This window comes from Lynx rufus, unplaced genomic scaffold, assembly GCF_022079265.1.
Source record: "Lynx rufus isolate CCGP_SWC_20201006 ecotype Redwood Valley unplaced genomic scaffold, mLynRuf1.p SCAF_4, whole genome shotgun sequence".
Taxonomy (NCBI): domain Eukaryota; kingdom Metazoa; phylum Chordata; class Mammalia; order Carnivora; family Felidae; genus Lynx; species Lynx rufus.
This window is the reverse complement of record NW_025814856.1, coordinates 131,079,628-131,096,518: the sequence shown is the minus strand read 5'-3', so window position 1 is coordinate 131,096,518 and position 16,891 is coordinate 131,079,628. Positions and strand designations below refer to the sequence as shown.

At 35.4% G+C, this 16,891-nt stretch overlaps 1 protein-coding gene across 1 annotated transcript in view; it reads left to right on the top strand.

Moving 5' to 3' along the window:
* Positions 1-16,891, top strand: part of IMMP2L (inner mitochondrial membrane peptidase subunit 2) — an 878,078-nt gene that overhangs the window by 67,282 nt on the left and 793,905 nt on the right. The window contains exon 3 of the mRNA XM_047094818.1: positions 3,554-3,657. Coding sequence (XP_046950774.1) covers positions 3,554-3,657 — 104 coding nt within the window. The remainder of the gene's footprint in view (positions 1-3,553; positions 3,658-16,891) is intronic.

The following is a 16,891-nucleotide window of genomic DNA, read 5'->3' as shown; positions in this document are numbered from 1 at the left end:
ATAATTGCTGTGACCTTGCCTCATGAGACTCAAATATTGTTTTGTTGTATGAGTTAACCAGATGGCACAAGGTGGGAAAAGGGGACAACATTGCAGGCAGAAATATTTTCTTATACGATGCCTTGAAAGTGTCAGTGGATAACCTGCTTGTGGTTTAATTTAACCTGTAGGAACTCTGCAGGTGGGGATTGAATGGGTCCTGCAGATCATGTGTTTCTTGATTTTGATCTTGAAGCCAGTCATGTTGGTAGTGTTGGGAAGTTACTGAAGGACTTAAAGTAGGAGAATGACTTGATCAGATGAGATGCCCAGCAACCACATAGAGCTATGTGCTAGAATCTCAGAAAAGTAGTTGGTGTTGGAGGATAAATCTAACTGGGGGTTACAATAGTGATAAAATGTACTTCCTGCTTAGTTGTAGAGTCAGGTAAACAAAAATTACATTACAATATGTAAGTGTTGTAGTGTGAAGTGCTATGAATTGAGTATAGAGGAGGAAGTGATTTAGGACTATGCATGTAGGAGTCATTGGTATATGGATGGTATTCACAACTGAGAATATTGATTAGATTTTTCAGAGAAAAAAATTAAAAGCAGGAATGAATGAGCTAAAGGTAGAATTCTGGAAAAATGCAAACTTCATGGCATAATGGTTGAAGAAGAATTGTCTAAAGCTATGAGTTTTGTGCTGTGGATTGCAATTTATTAGTAGGTTATAAAATCAACATAGTGGATGTGAACTTAATATGGTTGGTTATAGATAGGATTTTAAAAACAGATTAGGAGAGAATAAAAAATATCAGGGTGTATGTAGTAAAGGTAATTATTGTTTTGTGAAAGTTTGTTCAGAATTATGTATTTGTTCATGTGTGTAAAATGTTTCTCATTATGAACGGTGGTCACAAACTTTTGAAAAACACCAACAAAAGGGAATGAGGAAGAGCAGTCAGAAATTACTAAATCACTTTTGTTCTTCACTAATCTGATGGTGAAAAAAAGAAACAAACTCAATGAAAATGCAATGGGAAGGAGATTTTCTCTTTGTGGTTCAGATGGTGTCCCCCTAGGCCACATTTATTACACCATGTGGTATAGGAGGAAAAATACAAAGAAATAAGGGAAAGGGACTTGCAAGATTCTGAACTCAAAGACAGAGAATATGAATGAGAGAGATTGAACCCTTATGGAAGATGAATTTTTTTTAAGTTTTCTTATTTGTCTTGAGAGAGAATGAGTGTGCACGCATGAGCTGGGGCGGGGGGGGGGGGAGAGAGAGAGAAAGAGAGAGAAAGAGAGAGAGAGAATCCCAAACAGTCTCTGTGCTGATAGCAGGACTTGGTCTCACAAACCATGAGATCATGACCTGAGCTGAAATCAAGAGCTGGGAGGTCAACTTACTGAACCACTCAGGCACCCCAGAAAGGCGAATTTTTAATCTAACCCTACTGTGTGATGGCAAAAGCATTCCTTAGCACATGACCCCAAAAGCCCCCAGGATTCATCCTACTACATCAGCTCTGTTCCTTATTATGGGTGGAACCAGAGGAGGAACCTGGGAAAGGATTCAAAACTACCTTTCATTAAAATTGTGATGTAGTATTACCAATAATATGGATTACTGAGAGCTTGACTATGGGTTAAGAACTGTTCTATAAACTTTAAGTGAATGATTTCACCAAGTCAGTTAAAACTTGTAAAGCTCTTACAACAGTGCCTTGCACTCAGTATGTCTGGCTCTTATTAATAGAACAGTGCACATGGTAAGCACTCGGTGACTACTGGCTATTCTTGTGTACTGTTATTGATTAGGTAAGTTACTATCTATCATCACTTTACCACTAAGGAAATCAAAGCATAATAAAGTTAAGTAAGTTGCTCAAGATCATTTAGCTCAAAAGAAATGGAATCATTAAGGAATGATTGAAGTGAAGTGAATGACTGAGTTGAAAGTGAAAGACTGATTAGTGTAGATACATGGTGAGTTATATGATAATTGGTGCCTGAAGTATGGTGAAGGGAGAGGGAAGAGAAAAATGGGCCATAAATGAAAGATATTTGTGAAGGAAAATAAAAAAAAAAAAAACTCCTTAGCTTGGTGACTGGTTAAATATGAAGTAAAAAGATAACTAAGATTTTAAGCTGGTTGACTGGGAAAAGGTAAATAAGATGTAAGAAAATAAGGAAGAAAACCTTTTTTGGTAAGAAATCATGACAAAGTCCATTTAATCATGTTGAATTTTACGTAAGATCGTTAAATGAAATGAGTAGCCGGAATTCAAAACTAAAGATAGAGATATTTAGGCATTATCACATAAAGGAGTTGGTAGAAGCTGTGGGAGTGTTTGAGATCTTCAAAAATAACCAATATATTTTGGCCACAAAAAAAACCCTGGGTAGTCCAAAATAAGATCATGATAATTGTCCCCACACAAAACTTCTATAGCTTTGCCCACATCTGCTTTGTAGAAATCTTCAAGTAATTTCAGGGATCTCTGAAAAAGAGTACATCACTACTGCTCCGGCGGCTGGCTGTGGTCTGGCATCCACGGCCTTCCTGGCTCCTGCCGTGGCTGCTGTGGCTCTGTCTCCTCTTGCTGCCACTGTCAGTGAAGATGGAGAGGCTCGGCTGTGGTTTGTTTGGCCCTTTCCCACAACCGCAGAAACTGCAGTTTCCCCTCATGGCGTTCTCAGAGACCCTGGAGAGTCCATGGTGAGAAAGCTCTCCTAGTTTTTCTTTTTCTTTTCTCATTTTCACTCTTCCCACCTCAGGTTTCAGACTTGTTATCCACTGGCTGTTTCAGCACCCCTGTCCAAGTGACAGGCCTGCTGGCTTCATGGTTCCTCAATCAAATTTTTATGCCTAGACAGTTCCTGACCTTGAGATGAATTCCTCACAAAATGTGTCTCAATTTTTTTCCCTATCGATCCTGAGGCACATCTAGAATCATCTGAATCCTAGAATGAAGGTCGTTTATCAGGTTTAAACTGGGACCACAACCCTTACTCCCTCTTCTCTCTAGAAAAGAGAGGTCAGAGTGGGAAATTCCCATATGTACCATGATTGTTCCATCCCCTGTTTCTTCTGCTCCCTTCTTTTCTTCATGTGGGTGTTTTCCTGGTTGATTGGAGATAATTTCTGCTTTTCCGCAAATGGAACAGTGATGTGCACTACTGTGGAATTAGATCCCATCTGAATATTCCATTGGGAGGTTTGATTCACTTCTTCGTCATTTTTTTTTTTTAATCCTTCTTAAAGCTTTTCATACCTCTTTGCTGGAGCTTAGTAAAGATTTGAATATCTAGCACATTTTCCTTTCAAATAAGTATTGGTAATGTATTTCCTCCCCCTCCCCCCACCCCAGGTTCACCTGTGAAGAATACTGATGAGTCTTTTTGAAAACTCATCATTGGCAGTTACTTTAGAACAGCAATTTATTGAAAGCTACTATATTAGAAATGTTTTATTGCACTGCACTAGAGCTATGAAGTGCAAGGAACCATGAAGATTGAAAAATACAAATGATAGATGTGTCTCTTTCTCCTTATTTTTTAGCCTTCTTTGAATCCTGGAGGGAGCCAATCATCTGATGTAGTGCTTTTGAACCACTGGAAAGTGAGGAATTTTGAAGTACAACGTGGTGACATTGTGTCATTGGTGTAAGTAAATCAGAAACATTCTTTATTTTTATATAAAATTATTTATAATTGTCTAATTTAACTGGTAATTTGCTGTGACTATCTTTGCCAATTATTAAATTAATAGGTACATTTTAACTATATATTTTTAAAAATCATTTTTGAAATGTAACAATGCTGTAAACAAGGATTTTTCTTTTATATCTAAAATATATCAGTTGATTGAGATATGCGAATTTGGTAAAATGTTTTTAATGAAATGTGGATCAGAAATTATATTGATGGTCCAGAGTACTTGTATTTGGTGTTGGTTTGGATTATTTTGAAATTTCGCATCTTGGAAGCAACTCTTTTATTACTTTCATTTTTATTAGTTTATGTTAGGTACACAATATTTCTAGAAGATGATAATTGTGACATGAAATTCAGTGACATTTTTTATGTATTAGTAATTGAATGGAAATAAGGCAGTTTGGAGGCTTTTGTCTGGGACCAAAAGGTGGCACTGTTTCTCTGCTAAAGTACTATGACTGGTCAGGAACAAAAATTTCATTCCAATCTTAATGTAGAAAAAGAATGTCAAAGTGTGTATAACTGACGCAGTGATATAATACATAGTCCCAGTACATGCTTGGATGGTTTAGATTTGAGATTTGTTTGTTTGTTTTAGAAGTAAATTCATACTGAGAAGACTGTAACAGAACTTGCCTGATTTCTTCTGGTTTCAGCTACTTATAAAAATGTTTTAATATGACTCCCTGTTATGGTAGTTAGTGCATTGGGGTAGCAATTAATGTAGCAGTTACTATCATTTGTTTTAATGATAGTAATATCCTGGCATTTGGAGAAGACTTCCAATTTATATTTCTAGTTCTTGAATTGGAAAGATTGTTTTTTGTTGGATGAGAATTTATAATTGTGTGGTAAAAGCAAAACATGATCTACTTGTTCATACTTCACCTTTGGCTAATGGTTTGTGGAAATAGATGTTTCATAAATGTGTCTCCTTCGAGCCTGTTTCATCAGGATTCATTTTAAAACATATTAACTAAATCTGGTTAGTAATTAATAAAATAAATACATTCAAGCAGAGTTTTGTATGGCATACATCCAAGGATGGGGATTAAATGCTTCTCATGTTCTTGAGAGCTTTCTTTAATATTAACCTACGCTTTTTATTTTGTCATTCAGAGTACTTTTTTTGCAACCTCCTTAACAACCTTTTCCATGCTGGGTTAGCCTGTTGTGTGCTCATTATTCTTTTGCCTTTGGTTTGACAAGGTTACATTCTCACTTAGTCGGTGATGGAGAGGATACCCACCCAAGTGAAAGAGGTCACACTATAAGCAGACAGTTGTGCAGGTTTTTTTTTTTTTTTTTTTTTTCCGTGAGAAACATGCTGACTATCCCTAAGCAAGTAAATTTGAATAGGTAATTGGAAAAAAAAGGGCTCCTTGAAATTCAGGGTTGCATGGGTCCATAAAAGTACACTAGCATATTGTGGACTATGTGAAAAAGAGAGCAGTATTCTCTTATATAAATATTAAACTAATTGATATTTATTATATAAATTAATTTGAAAATAGTACATTTGAATTGGGGTTGACATAATAAATTATAACTACTTTGGCTGAACTATATTTTTAATGAGTTAATTATGTGCTATATCTCTATTATGTACAAATAACGCAAATTTTCTTTCATAATGCTTATTGCTAGCAGGAGCCATTTACATAAAAGAATGCTTAGTGATTGGTATTAATTATTTAACAACAAATAATCATTAAGCAATGATTGTTATTTTTTCGTGAGAAAGAAACAAAAAGTCTTTTGCTAAATTCTTTTTTAGCATGATGTGATACTATATAAAAGACATTATTTAAAATCTGCTTTTAGTTTTATGAGCAAAAATGCTTTCTAAATGTCCTTATATTTGTATGCATTTTATAGACTGCTTCATTTGCAAAGATTGATGTTGGTTTGATTTATGTTCATTAATATATATTTAATTGATGTCAACACTGGATATTTGCTTTTCTTACAAAATGTACCAGTCTGATTTTAACTTAGATGTTAATTATCATTACTGTATCAGAACACTCTATCTATTTGAAAAATATGTGACTCATAAGACATGGGTGACTAAATTTGAATTAGGGCTAAATTTAAAATGTAGTTTGTCATTTTGTTTACAGATTGATATAACAAATTTCAATGATATACAAATAACCTTTGGAAACAAGGTAGTATGATAATTTATATTTAAAAAAATCCCGGGACAGCATTTTATACATTCAGTGGGTGCGGAAATATGGCATTTTAATTATAATATTATATATGCATTTCTGGAAAACTGCAGTATGCAATTTCATAAAGTAGTAGGGCTTAGGCAGCTTTGTAACTAGAGCACTAATGAAAACAATAACAATTCAGTAAAAGTGCTAGTGTCGTTTAAAATACATGACATTTTTAATAAGTAAACATTGCGGTAGATGTAGGATTTATTTAAAACCAAATGGCTGAAGATGCCTTGATGGAAGGCTGTGTAAGAAAGGGTTGAGCTTGTCTACGTACTCAAGGGCAGAGGGACATTTTCATCAGAAGTTACAACTAGAGAAAAGATTGCAAGCTTTGTACAAAGTGTACTGATACCAGAGATGTATCCTCTGCTCATTGTTCATTGTTATTTTACTTACTTACCTACTTACTGACTAGTCGACTTCCTTCCTTCCTTCCTTCCTTTCTTTCTTTCTTTCTTTCTTTCTTTCTTTCTTTCTTTCTTTCTTTCTTTCTTTCTATTTTTTGAACAACGATTAGGGTTAACCTTGCAATAAGCACTTCTACGAGAAGAACTGAATGTGTAATTCCTGGCTTACTGCTGTTAGTATACTTAGCCTTCAGTTTCTATTAGCGAGGCAATGCACTAATGATAAACCAGTGCAGCTTCTGCTTTATACTGAAACCCATTCTTCATATTGCCTGTGAGCTAATTCATGTTAGAGAAACACATACTGTAGCAGAACAGACTTTTCTATTGCCGGGGGTTTTGTTCAGAGCTCACTGACCAAGGCTGTTCCCTAAAGCATGGAAGATCTGAGGGGTACATATTAGAATGTGCTTCTCTGCATCTCTTATCTTTTCCTGTCACTTTCTTTATGTGAAAAGTAGGTCTCAGTGGAGCTAATGTTTAAGCATGTTATTCAGTAATGTTAAATCAAAAGGTATATTTATTTAATAACATTACTCGTCACATAAAACATTATTTCCTGTCATCAAGTCCTGAGTATTACTGAGTGTATGTAGGTGACATCATACTCTCTTAGTGGATTTGCAAACTAACAGTGGTGATTAAGGTGGATTTTCTATACCTTGGAATTGACTTTTCATTAACCTGTGTGATGGCCTTACTCAATAGGCTTAACATAAGTAGCGTATTTACAGTGATATATCAATTAACAAATGCATCAGGACAGAAGTTCCTTCATGATAAAGTTTCAAATAACCACATTTAAAAGTCTTTTAACTTTTTATTTTGAAATGATATTAGACTTCAAGAAAGATTGTAAAAGTAGTATAGGGAGTTCCCATATAACTTTATTATTTTTTTCAGCTTTATTGATGGTGTAATTGACAAATAAAATTGTGGTATTTAAGTGTACAATGGGATGATTTGATATATGTATACATTGTGATAGGATTCCCCCCCACTGAATTAATTAACATATCCATTACCTTACATATTTACTGTGTGTGTGTGTGTGTGTGTGTGTGTGTGAATCTTGAAGTTCTACTTTCTAAGCAAATTTCAGTTATACAGTATGTTCAGTTATATAGTTATACAGTATGTGTAGTATGTCACCGTGTTATCCATTAGATCCTCAGACTGTTCATCTTATCCTCCCTTAAATTGACATTGTACACTACCATGGTACAATTATTGAGATGAGGAGTTGACCTTGACATAGTACTATTAACTAATTGCAGACCTTATGTGAGTTTCACCAGTTTTCCCACTAATGTCCTTTTTCTACACCAAGATCCTATGCAGGATCCCATATTTCATTTTTATTTTTTATGTCTCTCTAGTCTCCTCGATCTGTGATAGTCCGTCCGTCCGTCCTTCCTTCCTTCCTTCCTTTTTTCTTTCTTTCTTTCTTTCTTTCTTTCTTTCCTTCCTTCCTTCCTTCCTTCCTTCCTTCCTTCCTTCCTTCCTTCCTTCCTTCCTTCAGCTTGACACATTTGAAGGGTCCTTGCCAGTTATTTTATTGGAAAATCCTTACCATTAGAAATGTTGGGGTCAATATATGTTCCACTGGAGAAGCACTGCTGTTGATGGCAGTTGCTGGGGAAGCTCTGGCAGTGGTAAGAGCTGGAGAGGTGGATTAGACAGGTCAGAGAAGGAAACTTTCAGGCATATAAGTCAATTTGGTTCCTTAGGACCACATACTTGGGTCATGACTAAGAGACTCTATGGCTTCTGAAAGTCCACACAGTCACATTTACTGCTGCTAGGAAGCCAGGAGGAAGAGTCATGAAGGTGGGGAGAGCCTAAAATTTATAGTAGAGATAGAAGAGAAGGAACTAAGGCTAGATCATTGAACCCATGTTCAGTTCTAGAGTAGAAGGTTAGGGTGGGGAAATTCTCATTTCATGAGTACCTCTATATATCAGGCATTGTGCTAAGTACTTTGTGTATGCCATTTTTACTTAATTTTCCTAACAATATCTGGAGATAGTTATTTTTAATACAATGAAAATGAGGTTTAGCAAGTAAATAGCAGAGCCAGAATGCAAATCTAGGTCTCCTTGACTCTGAACCTGTCCTCTCCCATACAGCAGGCAAATGTGGCTATTGAGCAGCCAAAGTGGTTGCTGCCACTTGTTAAAATAGTAATATTTTAGATATCTTCAGCTAAATAAAATACATTATTCAAATTAACTTAACCTGTTTCTTTTTCTTTTTTTTAACATGACAAGTAGAAAATTCAAAATTACACATGTGACACACACACTCTGTTTCTGTTGGACAGACAACACTGTGTCTAAACCTTTTCCATCAACCATGCTACTTTCCTGGAGTGTGTCTAAGGTGAGCTAATGTGAGATCCTAAAGTCTGGGGTGGAAAAATACTAAGTTAGTTGCTATGAAGCAAAGGCAGACTCCCAAATATAGCTAAACACTTTGTGTTGGTGAGAGTATTGGGGTGATCAGGTCCAAAGACAAAGAAAAAAAGATGTACAGATCTACGAGAGAGAGAAAACCTGTGTCCTGTATCCACAACAGGTTTTTTGTTTTTGTTTTCTTTTTTAAGTAGGTTCCAATCCTAGTGTGGGGCTCGAAGTCACAACCCTAAGATCAAGAGCCACATACTCAACTGTCTCAGCCAGCTAGGCACCCCCACTACAGTTTTTAATATGTATTGACTTTATTGTTTTCCAGTCACTGGGCCAAGAGTTCTGTATTCAATTTTATTGAGTTCTTATTTTAACCACCCTCTACAAGTAGGTACTGCTGTTATTCCTATTTTATATATGAGAACAGTGAGGTATAGAGAGGTTAAGTAATTTGCTTAAGGACAAACAATCATTGGAAGAGCAAAGTTTTAAAGTGCCTTTTATCAAATCCTATGTTCTTAACCTTCAAACTATAAAGCCTCTATATATTGTGGTTGTGGTTTGGTTGAGGACACTACTTATTCTCAGCAAAGAAGCCAATCAGGCCCTAATATCTCTACATCTATCATTTATCCCCATTTCTGTAATGAAATTTATGATATAGTTATTCATGAAAGGTGGTCTCTTCATTAATAGAAATAAGACATTATTATAAACATATAGTGTACATACAGTTTCCACAGCTGTTTTGTGACATGCTAAACTAATTGCCACTCTCTGACAGATGGCCACTATGATGGTGACAGCTCTAGCAGTGAATGTTAGCAAAGAGTTATGAAGATTTCAGCCAGGGAAATAGATGAAATAGAATAGAGCCTTTGAAAAAAAAATGAAAGGTGCTAGTTCCTTTGTGTCGTGAGTACTTGTAAATCTTTAAAGATCCCTTGATCCATGAAGGTAAATTAATTGGAATCTGCTAAAAAACCAAATTCAGGTTTTGAACAAATGCTTAGAGCAATGATAATACTGTATAATGACCCATAATTGTATTAAAAGCCAGTTATCTGTTGAGCTGGAAGAATATAATTGTGGATGCTTATCTATTAAATCTGTGCTCATTTTTAATTTTTGTTTATAGCCAAATATTTTTCTGAGTTTGTATGTAATATTGTATGTTTCAGGAACACAAATTTAAAAAGACCACAACTTTTATTTTTATTTATTTATTAAAAATTTTTTAATGTGTATTTATTTTTGAGAGAAAGAGACAGAGACAAGCGAGGTGGGGGGTGGGGCAGAGAGAGAGAGGGAGACACAGAATCCAAAGCAGGCTTCAGGCTCTGAGTTGTAAGCACAGAGCCCTATGTGAGGCTTGAACTTGTGAACTGTGAGATTATGACCTGAGTCAAAGTCAGATGCTCAACCAGCTGAGCCACCCAGGTGCCCCAAGACCATGACTTTTAAGGAAAGGTTCTATAAGGAGGATTGAATTTCTTTTCTCCTCCTCCTCCTCCTCCTTCTTCATCATCTTCTTCTTCTTCTCCTTCTTCTTCTTCTTCTTCTTCTTCTTCTTCTTCTTCTTCTTCTTCTTCTTCTTCTCCCTTTCCTCCTCCTCCTCCTTCTTCTCCTCTTCCTCCTCCTTCTTTCTCCTTCTTCTTCTTTTTTCTAATTAATTGACTGTAAAAATGGTGGAGAATGAAATCCAGGTTGTAATTTATTTTGCTGAGAAATTTAGTTTTTGCACTTTCAATTACCCATAGTAGTTTGCATTCATTACTAAGTATATTTGCAGATGATACTTTAAAAAATGAGACAGTGTAAGTATTATTGCTATTATTTGATATAGATTAAACTGATTTTGTAACTGCTACTCATAGGCAAACAAAAAGTTGATACCTTCAAGGTAGTCCTTAGTATCACTTTGCTTTCTTGAGTAGGATAAACTGCCTACACAATTGTTATACATTTAATTGTGCAATAAAACATTTTCTTTAGTTCTGAGACAAATTATAGCTTAGAAATGTTTCAGTGATCATAAATTTCAGTTTTGAGTTATTGAGATTTTATGGTAATGTAACTATAGGATATATCCATAGCTTCTGCTCAGCCCATTTCATAAATCTTGTCTCCTTTGAGAGATGACTAGAAATTGTCAAAGAACAAAGTTATGCAAGCAACATTCTATGAAATAGTAGGCATTTATGTTTGTAACTGTCTTTATTTTTACTGTGAAAAAATCTAGTATCTGAGAACACTATGACTTTTATTAAAAAAAAAAAAAAAGTTCAGGACAGCATTTATAAAGAAGGAGCTCCCAAATACACGTTATATGTTATATGTAAGGAGTTAGATTGAACTGTTAAGGAGAAGCATTTTGAATATAAGTTTAAATAATAATTCTAGCAGAAAAATAATTAGAATTTTGGAGAAGCAGACAATTTAGGTTTCAAGCAGTGCATGTAACTCAGAAAAATAAACTGTTACATAGGTAGGATTAACCTGTTTTAAATACTTCTGGAACCAATAAGATACAGATACACGTATAAAGACAGGCCATTAAGATCAATCAGTATCTGATTTCCATTTTCATCTGTGATAGATTAGTTCATTTCAAACTAAGGCCCTTACTGAGAAGCATCAGAAAGCTGTATTAAAAAAAAAAAATCGACATGCTTTATAGCTCTATCAAAGGGCAAAGATCCAGTGAAGAGAAACACATAGAGGTGTACCCTGTATTCAGTGCCACTTTTGACCTTGGGTTATTTGTCATTTTGTAAGCACCACGGGCCATGAGACTGAGAAGCCTAAGAGTGGCAGCCAAGATGGTGAGATGCGCAGAATCTTTGACGGTTTTACATTGCTAAGGAGTCAAACCAGAGTTCGAGGAGGAGGAGTCAGGACCCCAGTAAAATATTCCATACTTTTACCTGGAACCTTTGAAGGGTACATCCTGGGAGGGAGAACTAGAAATAACCATAACTTACAAAAATTGAGATGTAGCCTCTGAAACTCAATCCTGATTTTAATGTGGCCTGCCTTTACTTTAACTGTCTTTGCCAGAAGCAAGAGACATCATGCAGAGTCTCTACAAGTTTTTGTACCCAACCGTTGGCATTCCATAAAAAAATCACCATGGATATCAGAAGATAAAAGAAGATAAAAACAAAATGAAACAATAAACAGTAGAAACAATCTTGTACTGATCTAGCTGTTGTATTGATCCGATATGGGCCAGAAAATAATTATAATCAATATATTAAAAATTGATGAAAAGATGAAAAATTCCATCAGAGAATCAAAATCTATAAAAAAATTAAAAAGGAATTCTAGAAATGCAAGCTAATATAATTGAAGACAAGAACTCAATTGATGAGTTTGACAGCAAATTAGATATAACTATGGAGAGGATTTGTGACCAGGGTGAAAGGTCACTTAGAAAGTATCTAGACTTGAGTACAGAGGCATAGAAGATTGTGACATACAGTGAATTGTACAAGAAGTATGTATAGCACATAGTGCAAAAGGCTGACTTGCATCTGATTGGAGTAGCAGAAGAGGAGGAGATAGAATGGGGTGGGGGAAGCATTATGTGAATAAAGACAAAGTATTCTCCAGAACTTATGAAAGATATGAAGGTACAGAATCAATGAAGTTCAGACCTTCAGTTGACCTTAAAAAACCACATTTAGGGCACATGGTGGCCAAACCACTGAAATCCAAAGAAAAAAAAATCTTCAAAAGGGGTGGGGGGAAGACATATTCAAAGAATGGAAAATATAGCTAGCTTCTTAACCAATGGGAGATAGGAGATAACTGAATGATATCTATAAAGTTCTAAAGGAAAAAAAAGTTCCAGCCTAGAATTTTATACCTATTGGAATTATTTTTCAAAAATGACAGAGAAATAAACTCCTTTTCAGACAATAACCCCCTAGCACATGCTTCATTGTCTTATCAGACTTCACTTCTTTAAAAAAAATTTTTTTTAATGTTTATTTTTGAGAGAGAGAGAGAGAGAGAGACCGAGACCCTGAGTGGGGGAAAGGCAGAGAAAGAGGGAGACACAGAATCTGAAGGAGTGTACAGGCTCTGAGCTACCAGCACAGAGCCCGATGTGGGGTTTGAACTCAGGAACTGTGAGATCATGACCTAGACCAAAGTCGGATGCTTAGCCAACTAAAACACCCAGGTACCATTGGACTTCACTTCTAAAACAAATTCAAGGTAATAAGACTTTTAAGATGGCAGCTGCAGAGCATTAAGTGCCCAGTATTTGGTCTGAGCTCACTCATGTGTGACTGTGCTGGTCATATCCTTATGAAGCTGGCCCAGTGATTCGTACAGGGGTCCACATTAGACATAAGCAGGGCTGATCTGAGCCATTACTGTAAACAGTAATGTTCGGGGTAAAAAGTTACATTCTTGTTAAAGTTTCAACAATATGGATCTGTTAAAAAACCAGTCACATTTCCTCAAGTTTACATTAATAAAATAGGTGCTAAGTATAATAGGCAGTGAATCTCAGTGGTCTCTGAGAAGATTCTATATACCCTAATCCCCAGTACAGTCAATATGATGAGATATGCCCATGAGTATGTGACCTTGCATTGCCAAAAGGGACTTTGTAGATGTAATTAAGGTTGACCTTCAGTTGACCTTAAAATAATGAGGTTGTCCTGGATCATCCAGGTGGGCCCAGTTTAATCACATGAGTTTTTTTTTTTTAATTTTTATTTTTGAGAGAGAGAAAAAGAGTGCGAGTGGAGGAGGAATAGAGAGAGAGGGAGACACAGAATCCAGAGTAGGCTCCGGGCTCTGAGCTGTCAGCACAGAGCCCTACGTGGGGGCTCGAACTCAGAAACTATGAGTTCACGACCTGAGCCAAAGTCAGATGCTTAACCAACTGAGCCACTCAGGTGCCCCTCACGTGAGTTTTTAAAAGCAGAGGCTGAAGTGAGGGAGATGTAGTAGAAGAAGTCAGAGCCAAACACGAGAAGGCTCTGAAGCAGTGTTGCTGGCTTTGAAGATTTAGAGGCCGTGAGCAGGGGAAAGCTTGCTGCCTGCAAGAGCTAAGAATAACCTCTGGCCAGAGGCCAGCAAAGGAATCAGGACCTCAGTCCTATAACCATACATAATTGAATTTTTCCACCAACCTTTTAAGCCTGGAAATAGATTCTCTCCCATTCTCCAGATAAGGGCCCAGAGCAGCTAACACCTTGATTTTGGTCTTCTGAGACCCTAAGCAGAGTACCCAGCCAAACCTGCCAGACTTCTGTCCTAGAGAATGGGGAGTTAATGAATGGGTGCTGTTTCAAACCCCTCAGTTTGCTTAAAATTGTTATAGTGCTAGTAGAAAATTGTGGTAAGCAATTAAAAGTTACAAACAGTTCTATTACTACCCTAAAATGTATAAGGAAATGAACTTTTACAAAAGATTATTAAGCATTTGCAAACACTGATTTTATTTAGGTACTTGACTGATTAAAAGTTATTTTCTTTTACATAAAATAACTGTCAGCCTCTATCTGCCAGTTTCTTGGTACAAAATATAGGACAAAGCTTCAGGAGATCTTGCCTCGCCTTTCAGCTGTATTACCTGTTAACCGACTGAGTGACCTCAGACCAGTTATCTTAATTACTCTTTGGGTCAGTTTTAACATCTACATAATAAGAGGTATAGACTGGTTGGTCTCTAAGGTTCTCTTCCATTTAAGATTGTATGCCAATAGTTTTAGGGAGCAGTATATAAGAATCAATGACTCAGAATATCAGAAAAATGCATACTTTTGCATACTTTTGAAGCTGGAGTCAAAACCGATTTGAAATTTTTGAAAGAAGCCATGTTGGCACATTAAACAGAAGTTTTACAATGGATAAGGAGACTTTGAACACCAAGGCTCTTTTGGTCAAAGGCATCAAATGAATTTGTGTTTATTAAGGTTATATCTTCAGTGGAAATTATTGAAATTGGAGAAATTAAAAGTTGGCATGTGAGTGTTTTACAGGGGGTGAGAGCAAAATCCTTTCCTGTTTGCTTAAAATCGTTCAAAATAAGAAACCTGTAGAAATCTTACATTTCTTTACTCCTTATAATTTATGCTGGGAGCTGTGTTACTAGGACTCTAATACTTAATCTTGTTCTGGTTATTTCTGTTTTGTTACTTTAAGATGTGCTTCCTACCAGTTAACACTCTGTCCACTTGTTCTTACAAAAAACGTGAGAGTCCAATATTCTTTTTCATAGGTTAGATCCGGGAAATGCGAAAGAAGTATCAAAACTTAAACATAACCTTATTCGATCCAAGGTCGTAGTTACCGTCTCATTTTTCTTTACGTTTTATTAAAAAAAAGGCACTGTTTTTGGTGAGTGAAGTTGGAGGTTGCTGGGAAATGTGGCTGTGGCTGATAAGAAAGGGAAAGAGCTTAAAGCAACAGCCACCAAACTTTATCTGTGCTTTGGAGCTCAGGAAAACGTTGCTGTCCAAGAAAGGAACAGGAATCTTTTCTTTTTCTTTTTCTTTTTTTTTTTTTTTGGAAACTGTTTATTTCCACCAATGAGAAGCCTCAATGACTCATATTATGAAAGATTACTCCTTGCATAATCTAGTGACAGGTTTACTCACATTCAGAGGTCAGGTTAGTATTTACTGAAGGCACCACAAATATAAGTTTCACTTTATTAAAAATTGTATGGATGTTGAAATTGCTGACAGAGAAGCTGGCTCAGTTTGATATGGCTATGGATATGATAATTATAATACGGCATTTTGTGCTTTTAGAGGTCATAAGTTATATTGCAAACATTTGTGTATTTGGACTGCTGAAAAGTTACTGTAGAGTACTACAACTAAACAGTAGGAAACATTTCAGTGTGAGTAGTACATCTGTAAATTTCATTATAGAATTAAAGAAGGATCATTAAAATATTTTAGGTTTATTAAAAATTCATTATTCTAGTAGAGGTTCTTTAAAGTGCAATAAGAACTTGAAGAAATAATAGGGAAGTTTTGGTTACCGTGACAGTGTGTTAATTGAGTTGAAGGAAGGTAAAAAAAATGTATTAACAGAATGGATCCAAATTTGCCAAAAAAAAAAAAAAAAGAAAAAAGAAAAAGAAAAAATATGTGTAATAAATCAAGAGGGGAAATCAGTTAATAAAGAAAGAGGCCAATTATCAGTGAAGGAGGGGGGTATATTTAATGATTCTAAATGCAAGGTTAAACTGCTTCAGTGAATTTCAGTTTAACAAAAAAAGAAGAAAAGCAATATGGATAATTAGGCAGTAATAAGATCATACTGGAAAAAAGAAATCAGAAAACTGCCTTAGGTGTTAGGGGAATATTGGCTAATGAACTTAACCTCCTGCAATTATCTTTGAATACTCATTTTTACTCTGGAAATGGAGGGAGTGATGTTTTTAGTTATCTTCAGAGTGGTATGATTTTTTTTGAGTACATTTATTGTATGTAGATTTTTAAATGATAACAAATAATGAAATGGAGAAAACTAATTTCTCATGGGAGGGATATCCTCTGTAATTCATTAAAATACTGTAATTTTAGCTATAATCTTTTTTTGCTATTGATCAATTCTTTAAATTTGGATTCTACTGTACTCAACTGTTTGACAACAGAAACACGTTTAGAGGCTGTCAGCCTAATTGAACCATTCATAGAAATTCAGAACAGGAAATTATAATTCCTATAAGGGTTTCTCAGTTCAGGTTTTATTAAAAACATAAATGGGTAAAAATCCCAAATATTGTCTAAAGGCAGATTTTTCTTTTCTCAGATTAACCCAATTATCTATATGTAAATTATTAAAATTTTATAAAGATGTTGATAAAATATTGGCCATTTTTGTAGTTTGTATCTTGGGCCTCTGAATTGTTGGAAGATCTTGGTTATCATTTCTGGAATCAATATAAGGTCTAATTTTACATGACCTTTACTAATCATCAGATAGAATAGTAATGAAGATAATTAAGTTCATAGATGATTCCAAATTTAAAGATGGTATGGATATAGAATTTGGGTTAATCTCTGCTTCTATGATGCTATGTTGAGAAAAAGGTCATCTGAAATATACAGAAATATCTTTTATAATTATAGCCTTTTTTTTGGTGACTGATAATCTTATA